Source organism: Hippichthys cyanospilos, chromosome 21 (genome assembly GCF_059441005.1).
Source record: "Hippichthys cyanospilos isolate Australia breed blue-spotted pipefish chromosome 21, RoL_Hcya_1.0, whole genome shotgun sequence".
NCBI classification, from domain to species: Eukaryota; Metazoa; Chordata; class Actinopteri; order Syngnathiformes; family Syngnathidae; genus Hippichthys; species Hippichthys cyanospilos.
The window spans coordinates 12,419,046-12,437,600 of NC_142389.1; the positions used below are offsets into that span (position 1 = coordinate 12,419,046).

Consider the following 18,555-nt stretch of genomic DNA (forward strand, 5'->3'; position numbering starts at 1 on the left):
GCCACCCCCCTCCCTTTATTTATTTATTTATTTATTTTTTTATAATTTCTTACTGCCAAAAAATTTGTCAAGACACGCAGAACGATGTGAGGGAAAGCCTTGATGGATATCGGCGCACGAGCGAGGGAAGGGAAGAAGGGATCCACTGGGAGAAAGCAGCGAGGAGGAGGGGGAAGGATTAAAAACCCACAGAGATGGAACGCGCATGTGTGAGCTCACGTCTGTGTGTGTGTGCGCGCGCGTGTGAGTGCATGTGAGGAAGCAAAACAAAACGTCGCAGTCGCTGAGGCAGTGCAGCAGTGATAGTTACTGGGGAGCAGTTTTCACCTCACAGGTAAATCCCTCCATTCATCCCCATTTCATCATTCAAATGCAAACATGAAAAACCGCTTTAAAATCTACATTGGTGTCATCATTTGGAAAGGTGCGATAGTTCATATTCTGCAGCCGTACGCTTTGTCCTGTTCTATTTCAGGAACATGCACTCGTGGTGGATGACTTCAAATCTCGTGAAAGTAGTTTTAGCGGAAAAGAGGGGTTCAGAAATAGTTCACATCATAGCAGATGCACAAATGCGCTTATTATTATTATTTGTAATACATTTTAACAGGTTTCACAGTGCGTGTGTGTGGGGGCGGCTGTGCATGATTGGACGTGTGGGATCTATGTTTTGAGCGTGTAGGCTTGTGACGCTCTAGAGAACTGCGTCACCTCATGGATTTTTCCCCTCCTTCCCCATCATCCTTTCTGTCATCTGTCCCCTCTTTCTGGATTACCTCGGCCCGCCTCCAGCGAGGAGGTCTGTAAACATGGCTTCACGGTCATCGTGGACATGCGCGGCTCCAAGTGGGACAGCATCAAGCCTCTGCTGAAGATCCTGCAAGAGTCGTTCCCGTCGTGCATCCACATCGCACTCATCATCAAGCCCGATAACTTCTGGCAAAAGCAGAGAACCAATTTCGGGAGCTCTAAGTTTGAGTTTGAGGTAAGGAGCTTTCAACTGCAGTGGCAACTCCCATTTTGAGTTGTTGTTTCATACCCCCGGAATGATTACTTTCTGATCATAAATAGTTGGGCTAGGTTTAGACATATATTAGCGGCCATATTTGTGCATTTTAGCATCTGACTTTTTTTTTTTTTTTTTTAAGCATTACAGCCGATGAAGTCCCTCGTTTTATGCCTCTTATTACGTTGCCGTACAAGGCGCTTACGACCATACTACCCTAAGAACACCCCACTTTTGGCAGCTAAGCAGGGTTGGGGCTGGTTAGTACTCCAATGGGAGACCTCCTGGGAATCGAATCTGATCTGGTTAGCCGTGCAAGAGGTAGAGTCAATCAATAATGGAAGCCATTGATGGGTGTTAGAAAGCCTACATTGTAACTATTCGTGCCTTCTGCCATTTAGTGTAATACTTAAGTTTGGGCAATTTCAATTTCCCACACGGTGAGTGGTCAGTAAATGCAACTCCATTCTAGCACTGAGTGTGAGTGAAGCAGTTGTTTTTCTTCTCAACGCTGCTTGATTTCATTTGTGCCATAAACCTCCACAACCCTGAACTATCTGCATTCCATCCCATTTGTTATTGTGTGTATTAGCCAAAGGGTACGTTTAATTCCTTATAAATGTTTGAGTCAAGTGCATATTGTACACTGTAGCATCAGTGTAAGCTCATATTTGATGTCTCTTTCTGTATGTGTAAGCCACTGACGTCTTGTTTAATTGTTATTACTATTATCTTAACAAAGTTCCTAACCATCACCTAAATTGTTGCTTGTAAAAATGAAGATTTGCTTTATTTTAAATGACTGAATTACCTTAACAAATTTCATGATACGAGTTTAAGGATACAAGGTTATGGTATGAAATCCAGGATATATGGGTTATAAATAGTGAAACCTGAGTTACTTGGATACAGCGGCTGTAAGTGGTATGTAAAAGTAAAAAGTTAAAATAATCAGCAGATATCGGCCATTTGGCCCATTATATTTGGCCATGTTTGGTTGGCCATAATCGGCCAATTCTAATCAGTGGGATGCTAGTAAATTAAGCTTAATGGTATAAATATACAGCATATTCGATTCCAGTAGTGAAGATACGCCCTGACTAAAGATAGCATTTTTCCCCCTCAATTAGATTATAATAGACATACATTATTCATGGTTTCAGTGGTCCATATACTTGGTCATCCAATCAAACTAAGTAAGACCCTTTTCGATTTTTAAGGCAAAAAGTTGCTTGAAGCAAGTGAGAAGCTCTCACAAAAATTTCCTATGAAGCAGAACTAACTTGGCGAGCATATACGGTATATTTTTAACCCCTGTGACATAATGTTACAAATTATGGAAATCCCTTTGATTTTTTTTTTTTCAATATCATATGAGTCAATGGGAAAATTTCCAGCAGATAATTGAAACATGTAGATTTTCAAAATGCAATGATTCTGACATTTCTATGTGATTGCAGCTGGTTGACAAGATTTTGTGTACACAAATAATTTTCCAAATTTTGGACTATAAAATCATTATAGTTACAATTTTTGAGATGCATTTTAATAGGATTTATTACATTGAGTTTCCTGCGATTTTTGCAACATTCTGTTGAGAGGCGGTCAAACTGTCAGCAAACAGAATTATTTTTTGACTTGTGTTTTAACTCAAGACAGTAGGTGGCGGTAGAGACCAGTTAATGGCCATGTCTAAAAGTGTCATCATCACGGCACAGACTAAAAAGACAGACCATAACACTTTTTAATTTTTTTGTGGGTGTTAATAACTTTAAGATGTATGGATAGAACTGATGCCAATGAACAATTGGAGTGGTTGAAGGAAAGAAATATTCATAAATAACGTTAACACGTGTTTAAAAGCATTTACAAAAAATGGAATACAATGCAATGTTTATTGTTTGCAAAGTGTGTGAGCAAGGGTTTATTCTTGCAGCTTTTTTACTGGCTGTTTACATTGTGGTGCTATATCACATCAGGATTGTTGATTAATCTTTGGCTGCAGTCTCTTCTTGTTAAACATACTTTCCTCTGCTTAGAATTTCAGTCCAGTTGGGTTTAGCTATTTCTCTGTCCCCATTTGTCCGCTTTTATTGTTTACTGCCAAACTCTCGCTGAACTAGTGTTGTCTCACGTCAGTATCGATTATTTGAGTGGTAAAATCGCACGCAAGCTGCTTTTGGAACACTGTATGAAAGTACTGTTCAGCCTTGACTGTCAATCATTTATTATTCGCATACTTCTTTGTGTGAGGAAAAAAAGTGCACAAGGCTCATTTCCTCCTGCACATGCTCACAAATCAATTGACCTGGCTGCAATAGCCACAACACAAGAACCCCCCCCCCCCCCCCCCCCCCCCCCCCCCAACCTTCAGCAAGTTCTGTAGCCTCGCTTCTCTGCCCATGTGTGTGGGGGTGTTTTGCGGAGGAGGAGGCTTTGCAGAAAATGCGTCGAAATGCTCAAGGCTTCTCCTCGCTCTTGTGTGTGCAAAAAATGTGATGTTAGATGCAATTGTTGCCTTGTAAGCTGTTACATTGTATTTGGAGATAATCAAGGGGAGCTTGTGAATGGCACAATCAGTTGCGAGGGGTCCGAGGTTTGAAGCCGTACTGTGCTGCAGGCCGACATAATTGGAGGAAGCCCAAGTCAACTGCTAAATGCTTAATGAGTTGGCCCCGTGCACTAGAGAGATTAACAAAGCGCCTTGCTAATTCTGCCCCATTAGGATCCCGTGTTGGTAGTTTTCAGGAGGTAAATGTTGAACTCAAGTGCGCTAATTAAAAAGTCCTCAATAGAGAGGATTAGACGAAGCAATTTACGCACATTTGACAGAAAATGATTATAAATCCGTACTGACTTTGCTTCGATTTCTTTTGTCTTTTTTTGCCCAGACCACCATGGTATCACTGGAGGGGCTAACAAAGGTGGTGGACCCCTCCCAGCTGACGTCGGACTTTGACGGCAGCCTGGACTACAACCATGAAGAGTGGATTGAGGTGAGAATAATTCACATTGTAATCTTCCAAGTTTTTGTTCTTGCTCACAAAACTGTCTCTTGTTGTCTGCCTTTTCAGGTCCGTGTGGCATTTGAGGAGTTCTCCGGTCACGCCACGCAGATGCTCGCCCGACTGGAGGAGATGCAGGAAACTGTGTCACGTAAAGACTTCCCTCAGGACCTAGAGGGAGCGCGGAGGATGATCGAAGAGCATGCCACGCTAAAGAAGAAGGTCATCAAAGCGCCCATAGAAGAGTTGGACACGGAAGGACAGAGGTAGCAAATTTACGATCAACAAAATTAATCGTTGCATGGTTGAGCAGCTAAATTAACTTGGAATCTGTTTTTAAATTTATGCAATTTCTGCCGACTTTGAAATATGAGAAAATCAAGCTTGAAAGTAGGAATGAATGACCATGCATTGCTAGTTTCTAGTTTTCTTTTTGCTTTTGCTCATTCACTCATTGACATATATAGACATCCAGTTTTACTGGGATGGCATGTATAAGTTAACAATTTCTGTCCCATTGATAATTGTGTAAATGAAAAATCCATTTTAACTGATCTGGCAGTAAATATGTAAATGTATATTCTGATAACTAGCAAGGTGACAGGATTTTTAAAAATTACAAATTTGTCAAAATGTGTGTTTGGAAAGGCTGCTTCAATCTGAGTACAAAGCAGACAAGGTTTAGAGATCAGATGAACTCTTATGCAGGAACGGAGGGGGGGAAAAAATCACATTTTTAAGAGGTTTTATCAAATCTGTTAAAAAAAAAAAAAAAACAGCTTCCAGTCAGAGTAAATCGTTTATAATGTCATTATTTGTCAACCTTCTCCTTAATCCTTCCATTTTGTCTTTTATTCATTAATCCCTGTTTTCTGAGCTGACAAGTTTTAGTTAAAAATATCCAATTATTCAGGCAGGTCAAAATTCCAAGACATCAGCAGGTCGAAAATTGTGTCATGCCTTAAAGTGTTCCAACGAATTAAATGGCACAATTATGGCTCGTCAAACATCGGCCAAAAATAATCAAATGGCTTATAATTTGCTGATTATTTTGGTTTTGGACCTTTAAAGGGATAGTGTGTAAGATTTTGTCTGTTTTTCATTACGGAGAGCAGGGGGTGCTGCAGGTGCAGCATTTACCATTGTCCATAGCTATAACAAACATGGCCGCCTCCAGAGAAGTGCCACCCTCCATGTAATATAATTTCATGATAACTAGACCCATGAGGATTTTTAAAACATATTGTTGGTCTTTAAGAACACATTAATTTGCAAGTTTTTGAAATTTACTATCATGTAATTTATTCATTTTTAATAAAAATCTTACACACTATCCCTTTAAAATCCGCATATAATTGGCCATTGAAATTCCATCCGGTAAAAACAAATGTTGTTTTATTCACTATAGTTTTTTACATTAGTTTTTCAATTAATCAGAAATCTGTATTTCTTTCTGGCAACAAATCGTCACCAAACTCCAAAAATTCATATGTCAGGCTTTATTTTAAACCAACACTTGCACTAAAAAACAAGCACAGATGTAAGATTATTGGTACGAAAAGCAGTGTGGGCAGCTGCAAACGTCATTTATGAAAGCAATCAATTGCTTTTTTGTGAATTTATTGTTAAGGTGATGGACTATTTTAAAAGCATTTTAAGTGCTTATTCCACAAAATTCTTGCCTCATGTCACATTGCTAAAAACCAACAATATGTGCCATTTCCCTCTTTATTCAGGCTACTGCAGCGGATCCAGAGCAGCGAGCCGTCCTCCAATCGCAATAGCAGCAGTGGTAGCAGCAACACAAGCGGCAGCAGTGGCGGTTGCAACGCCGACACACAGGGCCTTGTGCCTCGCATCACCCAGCTCCTGGACAAGCTGCACTCCACCCGCCAGCACCTTCACCAGGCCTGGCATGTCCGCAAGCTGCAGCTGGACCAGTGCTTCCAGCTCCGTCTCTTCGAGCAGGACGCTGAGAAGGTCGGTCGACCGGGAGATTAGCTATGTCACTCGGTGCGGGCGGTAATTGGGAACAACAGCGGCCGATCACTGCGGGGCACGCAATATAAACACAACCTAATTATGGCCGCTGTGAATTGATTCGCGCTGTGTGCTGAGCACGTCAATCCAGGCACAAAAAAAAAAAAAGGAACAAAGGATACGTTTCACACATGCAGCTTCCTACAGGACGGATCTGCTCAAGTGTTTACGTTGAGTTGCTCCTATAGGGCACTATTCACTCTCTGACAAATTCAAGCCAATGTTAGTGTCTTATAACATTGTCTTGAAATTATCTTTTAGAACTGGCTATAAGAGTTAGCTTTTCAACAATTGGTGAAATAAATAGACATGCTACTAAGACAGATGAACATAACTGAATAGCTTTGCTAAAACGTAATTTCCACTCTGGTACTTACAAAGCAGGGAGAGCAGAGCTGGTCTCTTTCTTTTTTTTTTGTTTTTAATTGGCTTTGGGTTGCATGAGACTTTACTGTAAAATTAACATGCAATACATGAGAATTTAAACATCAACTCAACATGAACCATTTTGATGAAAGGCCACTAGTTTGATGCTACTGTAAAACGCTTACTAGCAGGCTAAAAGAAATTAGCATCTTTATTACTGTAAAACCATGTCAACTTGGAAACAGCTACTTTTACATATGCAGCAGCAAGTATAAATGAACATTTATTTACCTCTTTCACCGTCATTGATGGCTCAAGTTGTCAAATATCCATTTGATTGAGCACATATTGGTTAATTTACTGCAAGCCCAGTTGACGTCTAAAGTTGTCAATGGCAGTGAATGAGTTAATGTCAATGAAACATGGCTGACACGGAATTCATACTTCTCTTTAAGCATAAATGTAATTAACAATTTTTCATATTTTTATAATGCATGTATTTACCTGTATTTTCTTAATACATTTTCAACATACATATTTGGTGTAACAATGTTACATTTTATGGTGCTCAGAAGGTCTTAAAAAATTAAATGTGAAGTCAGTTTTATACTGTTCTCCAAAGTGTCCCAAAACAAAATTTTTGAAATTTCATTTGTTTTCAAACAAATTTCAATGCCAAATATCTGGCGCCAACAATTGGCGTGTCCTTATTTAATATTACCCACAGGCATATGTTCGTTCTGCCATGTGGCAGCGATGATTGTGACTGAAGTTAACTTGCTGACTGGCTTTCTTCCTCTTCTTCTTGAGCTTTTTTTTTTTAACAGAGTATGAAATGTAAACCGTGATCAGTAGCGGGCTTTTCACCTCATACACAAACATACGGCCCTATATTTGACAACTGATAAAAGCCTCTGCACGAAAAAAGACAGAATGAGGCAAAATCACGAGATCAATCCCAAAGTGAGCAGAATTTAAAACAGAAAAAGCAGGTTGCCGTACCACAGATAGCTGCTGTCTTGGATACAATGCAGTAGCTGGAGCTTGTTGCTAGGACACCATAGGCCACCAGTTGTTCTCTGGAAGAGGCTACACTTAATAGATTAATTTTTCTGCATGCTGACCTGGAAAAATGACAGCTCCACAACGGCTGCAGTTCACCAATACACCTCCCCTGCTTGTATTCCACCTGGTTCAATGAAATTAAAAAAAAAAAAAAAAACATGTTTGCTCTCTTCCCTGTTGACCGATGCCACAGATGTTCGACTGGATCATGCACAACAAGGGTCTGTTCCTGGCTGGCTACACTGAGATTGGCAACAACCACCCGCACGCTGTGGAGCTGCAAACACAACACAACCACTTTGCTATGAACTGTATGGTAAGATGCATACTTACTATGAACTCCCATTATTTGCACATAAAGGCAGGAGAACCTCCAGTGTCATACATCCATTTTCTGTCGATCTTATCCCAGCTGAACTTGGGCCAGAGTTTAAAACTTGTCCATAGTCAATCACAGGGCACATGCTGTAAGTCTCAGTTCAGAGGCATCATTGGTTACTTAGTCCACAGCAGTCCTCATTCACAAACAACACTATTAATCAACTGCAGCCAGTTAGGCACAAGTTTGCTTGTCATACAATATTAATCATTAGATTCCTATTTAACGGTAAGCCATTTAAACAGGGGTGTAGCTGGAAATTATTGTGTGGGGTGGCCAAGCTATCACAACGCCTCAGCAAGGGCTAGCATGCATAGTCAAGGTTTTGTGAAATGAAATAATTTTATTATGTGACATTCATTTAAATATAAATATTCAGTTAATATATATATAGCTAGAAAGTATCAAGTGGTGTAAGAAAATTTACACTGGTTGTGGGGGCAGCCAGGGAGTACCCTCAAGCCACCATGTAGTGCCGACCCTACATTTAAAAGCATTCAATTTAAATTTGTTGACTCCTCTCTGACTCAATGCATGATTTTATTTTGTTTAGAGCTACAACCAATGATAATACAATTATTTTTTTCAATTAATTAATAATCCAAATTTGTAAAAAGCATCCTCTAATTCCCATTTTCCCTTTTTTCCCCAAACTAGAACATTGTCATTAAAAGTGCATAAAAGACAAAAACATAAATTAATTATGCTTCAGTTGTTCATTGATAACATTTCATTCCATAAAATGTTTAATTTCTTTCATGAATGAAAATACTTTATTTTAATACAACACAGATAATCTGTTTTTATTGAGGTCAACAGAAATCGGAAAATGAAATGTTCATTTATTATGAACAAATGATCAATTTCCTTTTAATAGTCTTTCTTTTTGCTTTCATTTTACAGTACAGTGATAACTTGTCATTACATTTATATTACATTTGAGAAAATGTTTTAGAGCATTGCCAGTTTTGATAATGGAATAAATCAAGTCATGCAGTACGTGAACAACTTGTGTCGACTTTTGAGGTTCCGCTTATATGTACATGCTCACATAAAAAAGAAGCTTCTTTGTTTGAGAGTTAAACCAGAGCCGCCTCTGTTTGCACGGACCTTGTTTCAGTCCTTTTTTTGACTCCACATTATATAAGTGTTATGAAACTAGTGAACCTCTGGAGATTCTCTCCACACTTAGAAATAAAGTTGTCGAGTAAATCTGTCTACTTTGCAGAATGTCTACGTGAACATCAACCGCATCATGTCGGTGGGCAACCGGCTGCTGGAGTCAGGCCACTATGCCTCCCATCAGATCAAGCAGATCTCCAGCCAATTGGAGCAGGAGTGGAAGGCCTTTGCTGCTGCGTTGGACGAGCGCAGCACATTGCTGGAGATGTCCGCCAGCTTTCATCAGAAATGTGACCAGGTTTGGGAAACGCTCACTCATAATAGTAGTAAGCCATATAAGATAGGTGCTGTAAAAGCAGAACTTAACCAAGGTGGAAAATGTCTAGCAAAAAGCAAAAATGTCTCGCGATAAAACAGGAAAAATTACTTTCTTTCAACATTCTCAAAAAATAAAAATACACCAATGCCTTAAAACTAGGGATGTGCGAGTACAGGCTGAATCAGGCCGATAACTGGGATTATTTCAAGGTATCGGTAGTACTCCAGATGGCAATCTCTACTAGTATGTATTGGCTGTTCTCTTGGATCAATGGTATGATCACAAACTGAATTTAAAAACTAATTCAACTTTTTTTCCACCAAGTACCGCCTTGTAAAATACTTAGCTTTCAAAATACAACCACAACAACAATCAATAAAAATAGCATGGATGATGATGGTGATGGAGTTAATCAATGAGAATGTATTCTTAAAATGTATAATAATTGCATCAAACCGCTTAAACATGATACATTTTTAACAATAAAAGTACTATTAATACTATAAATAATAATATAAATAAATATAAATAATAAATGACTTAAATAATGATTACATTAAATGTGGTGCACCTAAAAGTTCAATAACGGTCCTTGATTCAAAAAAAAAAAAAGCTATTGTTTGGATTACATTCCGATGTATTGTTTATAAAAGTTCAATACAACTGAGCTGTTCTCAAAAATGTACTATCATTGAAAAGAAAAATGTTTTAAAAGATAAACAAAGAGCATGCAAGTGTCTTAAAAACATGGAAGTACTTTTTTTTCTACCCATATCAATATTTTATGTGTGTTATAGTGAACCCAATGACTATGTTTTTCCAAATTACATTCTTCAACTTCAACTAGTTGCTCATCATCAAAAAAAAAAATTTTGTTTTTTTTATATAGCCTTGATTTGATCATTAAAACTGGTTCTATAGACTAGTATTTTTTGAGTCAGGTATTCTCTTTAACTAAACTAACATGCGCGTTATATAAACATGAGTGCAACATCTGTCTCATTGAAAATAAACAAAAGCCATCTCTCCATTGGTTGGATTCAGCACTTTTCCAACACCCATACGGCTTTACTAAATGTACAAAGCCAAGTGTATGTGCCACATTTGCATTCATTTACATACAGTCTTTGCAAATTGATTATTGTCGACCGTTATTTCTGCTCATTAGTTGGACTACAGAACAGCCGTGAGCCTGATTTGGGACCTTCTTGGTTGAACTTCACTGACATGGAACATTTTTTTTTTGCGCAGCCACTCTTTTATGTCTGTGAGCAGAAATTATTTGGCCTTTCTTACTCTCTCATTTGAAGATCTACTTATCCATCATGAGGGCAGCATTTACAATGTTCTAACAATCACATGGCGCTTTTGTTCTCACATGTGGCTTTAGGAAGTTTGTAGACTTCACTGCAGGCCATCAAGCATCCATAAATATTTTAGGCCATGAATTGATACAGTAAGGTTCGAGAGGCAATGCTGCAAGCATGTGACAGCACACGTGTGTGATTTTCCCCCTCCTGCTCCTCGCAGTACATGAGCAATGTGGACTCGTGGTGCAAGGCATGCGGCGAAGTGGATCTACCCTCCGAGCTTCAGGATCTCGAAGATGCCATTCATCACCACCAAGGCTTATACGAGCACATCACAGCTGCCTACTCTGAGGTAAAACATACATCAAAATGATAAGTCTTTATCGCTCCAGTTGAAGAATTCAATTCGGTTTTATTTTGGAACACCAGGTGAGCCAGGATGGCAAAGCATTGTTGGACAAACTTCAGCGGCCGCTCACGCCGGGCAGCACCGACTCACTGACGGCATCAGCCAACTACTCCAAGGCGGTGCATCACGTCCTGGACATCATTCACGAGGTGCTACATCACCAGAGGCAGTTGGAGAACATCTGGCAACACCGCAAGGTCCGCCTGCACCAACGACTGCAGCTCTGCGTCTTCCAGCAGGATGTCCAGCAGGTTTGCACCACTTTTGGAAAAAAATATTTTTACTTTTCTTCATAGTTCTTCATCGCTTAAAATGTTTTTTTCTTCCCCAAGCTAAATGGATTTAAAAAATTCCTTACATTTCTGATTACATCAAACCCTTTTTCATCATTTGACTTGAATAACAAAAAAAACAAACAAAAGCAAAGAAAAAAGCAAACAAACAAAAAACTAAGCAAATGTGTTGCTCCATTTAAAAGGCTCAAACGCAAGTGGTGCAAAATGAGATCATACAAAAAAGGTCCAGTATGATAAAGCGCATACGGACTATCCAAAAATATCAGGGGCATTCTGCAGTGTGTTGACATGGCAACCGTAGCCATGGAGAGTGCATGCAGCTGCTGTGGAGCAGAAAGTGAGAGGCTCAACAGAGACCTCTTGATTTCAATTAGAAATAGATGTGTTTTCCCTCCCAATGGCTGATACTGATTATTAGTAGTTTAGGGCAGTGGTTCTCAAATGGGGGCATGTGAGATTTTAGCCGTCTTTCTTTAGGTATTTTTAATCCCTAAAGAGAAACATTATATTTTTCAAATTAAGAGAAAACGTAATGTAACATGAAGCTACTTGTTGCTAACATGTATCAAGGTGACTCCTTTTCAAAATGTTAGATGCCTATGTTTTGTAAAATGTTATATCGATTGTATCATTAGTGACACAATTTTCACAACATTCTTAACAAAATGTTCACGCAGCTCCCAGGATCATCAACATGTCTTAAAAAAAGTTAACTCAAAACTTAAACAAGTAAATATCTCCCTATCATTTTCTACTCCAAATCAAATTCTTCAAAATGTTAAATTTTTACTTACCTGTGCTTTCAAATTTTAAACAAAGTTGAAGTGCAGGTTGTTTGACAGAGCCAGCAAAATCTCTTAAATAAATTATGATAATAATAATAGGATCGCCCTAAGGTTAACAAAATTTTATATTTAGCCATCATATTTCTCAAACTGCCAAGTATCAACACAGACAATTGGTCTATCCGCAATTGTAATAATTGCTGCAGTGATTCTTCTTTGAAACTTTTTATAGCCGCTAACAGCACTTGTCTTGATTTTCTCCCGTTGTGTCCTTGCAGGTGCTGGACTGGATAGAGAACCACGGCGAGGCCTTCCTCAGTAAGCACACAGGCGTGGGGAAGTCTCTCCACCGAGCCAGAGCCCTCCAGAAACGACACGAAGACTTTGAAGAGGTGGCCCAGGTAGAACGAAATTTTCAGAAATAATAGTGATTTAGTTCATGAGGCATGCTTAAAGCATCCACACAGACAGAATGCTCAGTTGTGCTTTTTTTTTTCACTCCACAGTGTCAGATGTTTAACATACTGCTACTTATTTTTGTTTGAAATGTCTCCAAAGCAAGTGAAAAGTGCTAGTAATTTTGCTATTAAGATTCAAATACACAACAGTTGACGCTTAATGAATTTAGTGGTACAATGCTCAGCGTCCTTAAGTTATTTAATACCAAAGACATAATTTTACTTTTTTTTTTTCTTTTTTTTTGTGATGTGTCAAGACTTTAAATTCCAACTACATACTTACATTTCTTTCAAGGTTTTAAAATGGCTGGTAATAAATACTAAAGTAATTGTATACTTGATATACGCCACTTTTTCCCGTCTAGTAGCTCTCGATGCCTAGCTGCGCCCAATGTTTGATTTGAAAAACCTCATTTGGAACATGAACATTAACCAACAGCATTAGGATCGCCATACATACAAACGTAAATGTTATTTTAACAAATGCTGTATTATATATTTTGTTTTAAAATAAAACTTTCAAAATGTAGAAAACTGGATATTTCGCAACAAAGAAAAATGTCAGTTTATCAAAAAAAAGATAAGAAAATGTTATGTTTTGGAGCAATACCACGATACAGTCATATTTTTGCTCAAGGTTATCATACCATCAGAATCTGACATCATACCATGCCTAGTCGCACCTATTACACAACTGGATATGGAACTGGAAGGCTATTTTTTAGTCTAGTGGCCTCATAAACTCATTCATTTCTATAGCCCAGGTAAAATGGATTTTTAACATCTATAGTTGTCATTGGTAATGAATGAGTTGACTGTGGAGAAAAAAAAACTCACTCAAGAAGATTTCACACCATTACCTTGCTGCCAAGTGTCACATAATGTATATATATCATATTGTGGTGCATGCTGCTATGTTGCCAAACATGAGCTAAAATCTCAATAGGTTTCTTAAAAAAATTTCAGAAACCGGCATCTCACAAAAATGACTTGGCTGTGTAATTTCACACTTGGATGGACACACGCTTCGGAGATCCAGACATCTGCATACAAGTCAATCAAAAATAAGCTTTCCTTAATTTGATCTGCTTGACAGTCGACATTCTGCAACAACAAAATACGCTTGTAGATAATTGGTGATAATGATATGATCCATTGGTGCTGAAATAATGACGATGTTAATCTCTGTCACCACAATAAAATGGCTTTATCTTCACATTGAAAATCCACTCACCAGCTCCCTATGTTCATCCTCTCCTTGGTTAGAACACTTATACCAATGCAGACAAGCTGCTGGAGGCGGCCGAGCAGCTGGCCCAGACGGGAGAGTGCGACCCGGAGGAGATCTACCAGGCCGCCCACCAGCTCGAAGACCGGATCCAAGACTTCGTTCGCCGCGTGGAGCAGCGCAAAGTCCTACTGGACATGTCTGTCGCCTTCCACACGCACGTCAAAGAGGTGGGCGGAGGGACGGAGGGGATAATGGGTGGCTGACGTAATGCTGAAGTGGATAGTGGGCTGCCTGCTGAGAGCTTTTTACACTCTAGGGGCAGATAATTAATTGTCCTGGCGTAGGATTAGTCATGGAGAGATGTCATGTATGACGATACGAAAAAGACACAATTGTAAAACCTTCATAGATGTCTTTATGTAAAAAATGAAACAATTGTTATAAACTCCCATCTACGCATTTGGGGATCTGCACCTGAAGTAAAGAATATTTCCCGCTTTTGTAGCTGTGGACCTGGCTGGAGGATCTCCAGAAGGAGCTGCTGGACGACGTGTACGCCGAGTCGGTGGAAGCTGTCCAGGATCTGATCAAACGCTTCGGACAGCAGCAGCAGACCACACTGCAGGTCACAGTCAACGTCATCAAGGAGGGCGAGGACCTCATCCAGCAGCTGAGGTAGCCACAATGGAGAAAGTATATGAAATATTCAGGAAAATGGAGGAGGAGAGGCTTTTGCAGCTGACCCTTAGCCTCCGATTCTGTTTTCATAGTGCACCTCCCATTTCTTCTTTTCTCTCTGCTTTTTTCCCTCCTCATTTTGCTCTGTTCATTATCGCCCCATCCCTGGTGTGTTGGCTCCACCGTGTATTACGTAACATGCTTTTAAAAGTGCACATCTAATTGTGTGTCTCCTCCGCACATCTCTCGTCTGTGTGCGTGCCTGTGTGGGAGTGTTTGTGATTATCCTTCAAACACCAATCACTTGTCATCTTTCTTGCTCATTTGGCCTGTTATGTTTCGTGAGTGCATTTTTTTCGATGTAACATAAATGAAAAATCCATGCTCTATTAGTATGTGTATATATATTTACAATGCTGTTTTATCCAAAAGTAGCACTTTTAAAATGCATTTTCGAGCAAACTCCGGTGAATATCGCATAAGGCTGTGCAAAAAAGTGCATAATTCAATGAAGTCATCATTTTGATTTAAATTTTAAAATTTAGCTATATGATGAAGCTGAGGATGTCACTGACATGTATCTTCATAGAAACAGCATTCAATTGATGTCCTTTGAAATAATTTTTACTAGACACGTCTTCTTAATTTTGCCATTCACCACCCATGGAAACACTGAATACTGGGTTAAATTAAGTTCACTTAGATAGGTTATAGCACATTTTAGTTTGATTTTGAAATATTTCTTAAAAGGCCTTTTAACACTAACTTGAGTTCTGTTCCATTTTCATACCTTACTGTTCCATTGCCAGGGACTCAGCCATCTCGAGCAACAAAACGCCGCACAACAGCTCCATCAACCACATTGAGAGCGTGCTGCAGCAGCTTGATGAGGCTCAGGCCCAGATGGAGGAGCTCTTTCAGGAGAGGAAGATCAAATTGGAACTTTTCCTCCAGCTTCGCATCTTCGAGAGGGACGCCATTGATGTGGGACTTTTAAATGCCTCGCTCAGCCATTCTCAGATTTTGATACTAACCCTATCCCGTCCTTAGATTATCTCCGACCTCGAGTCATGGAACGAGGAGCTGACAGGTCAGATGAACGATTTTGACACGGAGGACTTAACGGTGGCTGAGCAGAAGCTGCAGCATCACGCCGACAAGGCCTTGACCATGAACAACCTCACATTCGACGTCATCCACCAGGGACAGGAGCTGCTTCAATATGTTAATGAAGTCCAGGCTTCTGGTAAGTCCCCTTTAAATAAAAGAACCGAGTACACCAGTTGATTTTTTTTTTTCCCCCTATCCAAACTTGAGATAATAACCAAGAGCTGAAACAGAGCTTGTTCTTACTGTGTTGGAGTTCAATATTTACACTGCGGAGGTGTTTTGAGGGTCACGATTGGTCAGTGTTTGTGATGAGAGGCGCCCACACACAAAGCATAAAAATTCACCTGAAAGTCTGCATGTTAATGGCTGTGCAAGAAAGACTCTCACATCTCTGGTTTGGTGCTTGCTGACCATTAAACAGAAATGCTTTAACTCATTCACTGCCATTGACAGCTAAAAGTGTCGAAAAATGTGTGTGCATGTTACGTCTGGTATTACACCAGGTGTCGAGCTGCTGTGCGACCGTGATGTGGACATGGCAACCCGTGTTCAGGACCTGCTGGAGTTCCTCCACGAGAAACAGCAGGAGCTGGACCTGGCCGCCGAGCAGCACCGCAGACATTTGGAGCAGTGCGTCCAGCTTAGACACCTCCAGGCCGAGGTCAAACAGGTAAGACGTCTTCATTTGTACACTGACGCAATTTTAAAAAATCCATTTGGGTGGGTTTAAACGTGTCTTTTTTTTTTTTTTTTTTTCCAGGTTCTAGGTTGGATTCGCAATGGCGAGTCCATGTTGAACGCGGGTCTCATCACGGCCAGTTCACTGCAGGAAGCTGAGCAGCTGCAGAGGGAACATGAACAGTTTCAGCACGCCATTGAGGTTCCATTTGTAGTGTTTTACAACCTTTATTGGGCCAAGGCACACATTATATATTAAAAAAAAAATCTTCAATCTAGTGGACTAGCATTTACTTGTTCTAAAATTTGCAATAAGTGAAATTAGATAACTTCACTCAACACTCATGGCTCATGGCACACTGATGGGGAATCACTGTTGTATAAGCAGCCGCTCATTGATTGCTTGTGTGGCTTTCCTGCCTGCAGAAGACCCACCAGAGTGCCCTGCAGGTTCAGCAGAAGGCCGAGGCTCTGCTGCAGGCCAACCACTATGACATGGACCTGATCAGAGACTGCGCCGAGAGCGTTGCATCCCACTGGCAGCAGCTCATGCTCAAAATGGAGGACAGGCTCAAGCTGGTCAATGCCTCTGTTGCCTTCTACAAAACGTCAGAACAGGTAGGACATGATTTAAATGATTTTTGAGATTGAATGACATCAATTAGAATTATCCTAGTTTAATGGCTGTTTTTAATACCTTACATCAGGAAGGCTCCTCATAGAGTGTGCTTTTCTATTTTAAACTCGCCTTATTTAGCCATTATTTGGTAAATATTTTTTTTGGATGAGTCAATTATTTTTCATGAACAATTGATGCCATCAACTTGTTTAGTGAAAAAAAAATGTTGTCATCCTAAGAGAAAAGAAATAGATTAATAAAAAGACTTTAAAATACATTCATTCAAAGAATTTCCCCTATGCAGGTGTGCAGTGTTTTGGAAAGCCTGGAGCAAGAGTATAAGAGGGAGGAGGACTGGTGTGGAGGAGCGGACAAACTTGGCCCCAATTGTGAGACGGACCATGTGACCCCCATGATCAGTAAACACCTAGAGCAGAAGGAAGCCTTCCTCAAGGTTGAATTGAGACAATGGGACAGATAAACTTGAGTTTCCTATGATACACTTGTGCATTTGTCTTTTTGTTTTTTGTCAACCAGGCGTGCACTCTGGCCAGGAGAAATGCGGACGTCTTCCTCAAGTACATGCACAGGAACAGTGTCAACATGCCGGGATTGTTGAGTCACGTCAAAGCACCGGAACAGCAAGTTAAAAGTCAGTTTGGGGGAGAAAATTAAATTTAAAGCTAAAGTGAACTTATTTGCCTCTCTAGCTACCTTTAGGCAAAAAAAATAAAAATAAAGAAAGCTGATTGTAATAAATACTGTAATCAACGACGAGTAGATAAGTACTTTCCCTAATTAACAGATGAGAAGGATCAGAAATGTAATGAACAAATAATGAAAGTTAGTAGCCAAAATGAAAGTGATTTATCGTAACTGCAACACAATGTTGGCATAAAACATTTAGCACTTGTACAAAAGATCAATGTCTTTAATGGGTAGGGAGTGGCTACACAATTTGTCCTTGAAAATGGCAACTTAAGACAGCCCACTGTATCAAGATGGAGTGGATGAATCCAACAAACTATAGCTGACATTTTTGAATAGGGATGCCTAAAAATGTTTATTCACTGGTTTAAAGGGATAGTGCATTTTATTGCCATTTTAAGCATTTATAGTAATTATTTTGTCTATAATTTGATGTCTGAACAATTGTTTGTGAACAATTAATTCTTTTAAAAACTAATTTTGTAAAGTGTCGCAAGATTTTGTAAAAGTAGTAAATGGTATTGAGCCTCATACATTCATTATGGAGAGTTTGTATCTTATTTTGATTAATGGGTTAGTGTTATTCTGTTTCCACAGACATTCTCAATGAGCTGCTGCAGAGAGAGAATCGCGTTCTTCACTTCTGGACCATGAGGAAGCGACGCCTAGACCAATGTCAGCAATATGTGGTTTTCGAACGCAGTGCCAAACAGGTAAAAAAAATTCTGAAATGTTTGCAGATTCCAGCTTGGGTCTGAAGACCTGATCCAAAGATCACGATTTGTTTTCAGGCCCTTGAGTGGATTCACGACACAGGCGAGTTTTACCTGTCCACACACACCTCCACTGGTTCCAGCATCCACCACACACAGGAGTTGCTGAAGGAGCACGAGGACTTCCATATCACTGCAAAGGTGCGTTGCGAGTCAAACTTTGGCCTCTGTGTGTTGGATGCACATTTGTAATTGTTC

At 39.7% G+C, this 18,555-nt stretch overlaps 1 protein-coding gene across 3 annotated transcripts in view; it reads left to right on the forward strand.

Annotated features, from left to right (window-relative positions):
* The window catches only part of LOC148406636 (triple functional domain protein), a 70,713-nt gene that overhangs the window by 25,782 nt on the left and 26,376 nt on the right, over positions 1 to 18,555 (forward strand). For all 3 annotated transcript variants that reach the window (XM_088404259.1, XM_088404261.1, XM_088404260.1), the window contains exons 5-24: positions 793 to 985; positions 3,898 to 4,002; positions 4,081 to 4,277; positions 5,748 to 5,991; positions 7,676 to 7,798; positions 9,090 to 9,281; positions 10,833 to 10,964; positions 11,042 to 11,272; positions 12,381 to 12,503; positions 13,827 to 14,018; positions 14,297 to 14,466; positions 15,279 to 15,453; positions 15,520 to 15,715; positions 16,083 to 16,249; positions 16,340 to 16,459; positions 16,684 to 16,875; positions 17,181 to 17,330; positions 17,414 to 17,528; positions 18,182 to 18,297; positions 18,376 to 18,498. In XM_088404259.1, coding sequence (XP_088260385.1) covers positions 793 to 985; positions 3,898 to 4,002; positions 4,081 to 4,277; positions 5,748 to 5,991; positions 7,676 to 7,798; positions 9,090 to 9,281; positions 10,833 to 10,964; positions 11,042 to 11,272; positions 12,381 to 12,503; positions 13,827 to 14,018; positions 14,297 to 14,466; positions 15,279 to 15,453; positions 15,520 to 15,715; positions 16,083 to 16,249; positions 16,340 to 16,459; positions 16,684 to 16,875; positions 17,181 to 17,330; positions 17,414 to 17,528; positions 18,182 to 18,297; positions 18,376 to 18,498 — 3,256 coding nt within the window. The remainder of the gene's footprint in view (positions 1 to 792; positions 986 to 3,897; positions 4,003 to 4,080; positions 4,278 to 5,747; positions 5,992 to 7,675; positions 7,799 to 9,089; positions 9,282 to 10,832; positions 10,965 to 11,041; positions 11,273 to 12,380; positions 12,504 to 13,826; positions 14,019 to 14,296; positions 14,467 to 15,278; positions 15,454 to 15,519; positions 15,716 to 16,082; positions 16,250 to 16,339; positions 16,460 to 16,683; positions 16,876 to 17,180; positions 17,331 to 17,413; positions 17,529 to 18,181; positions 18,298 to 18,375; positions 18,499 to 18,555) is intronic.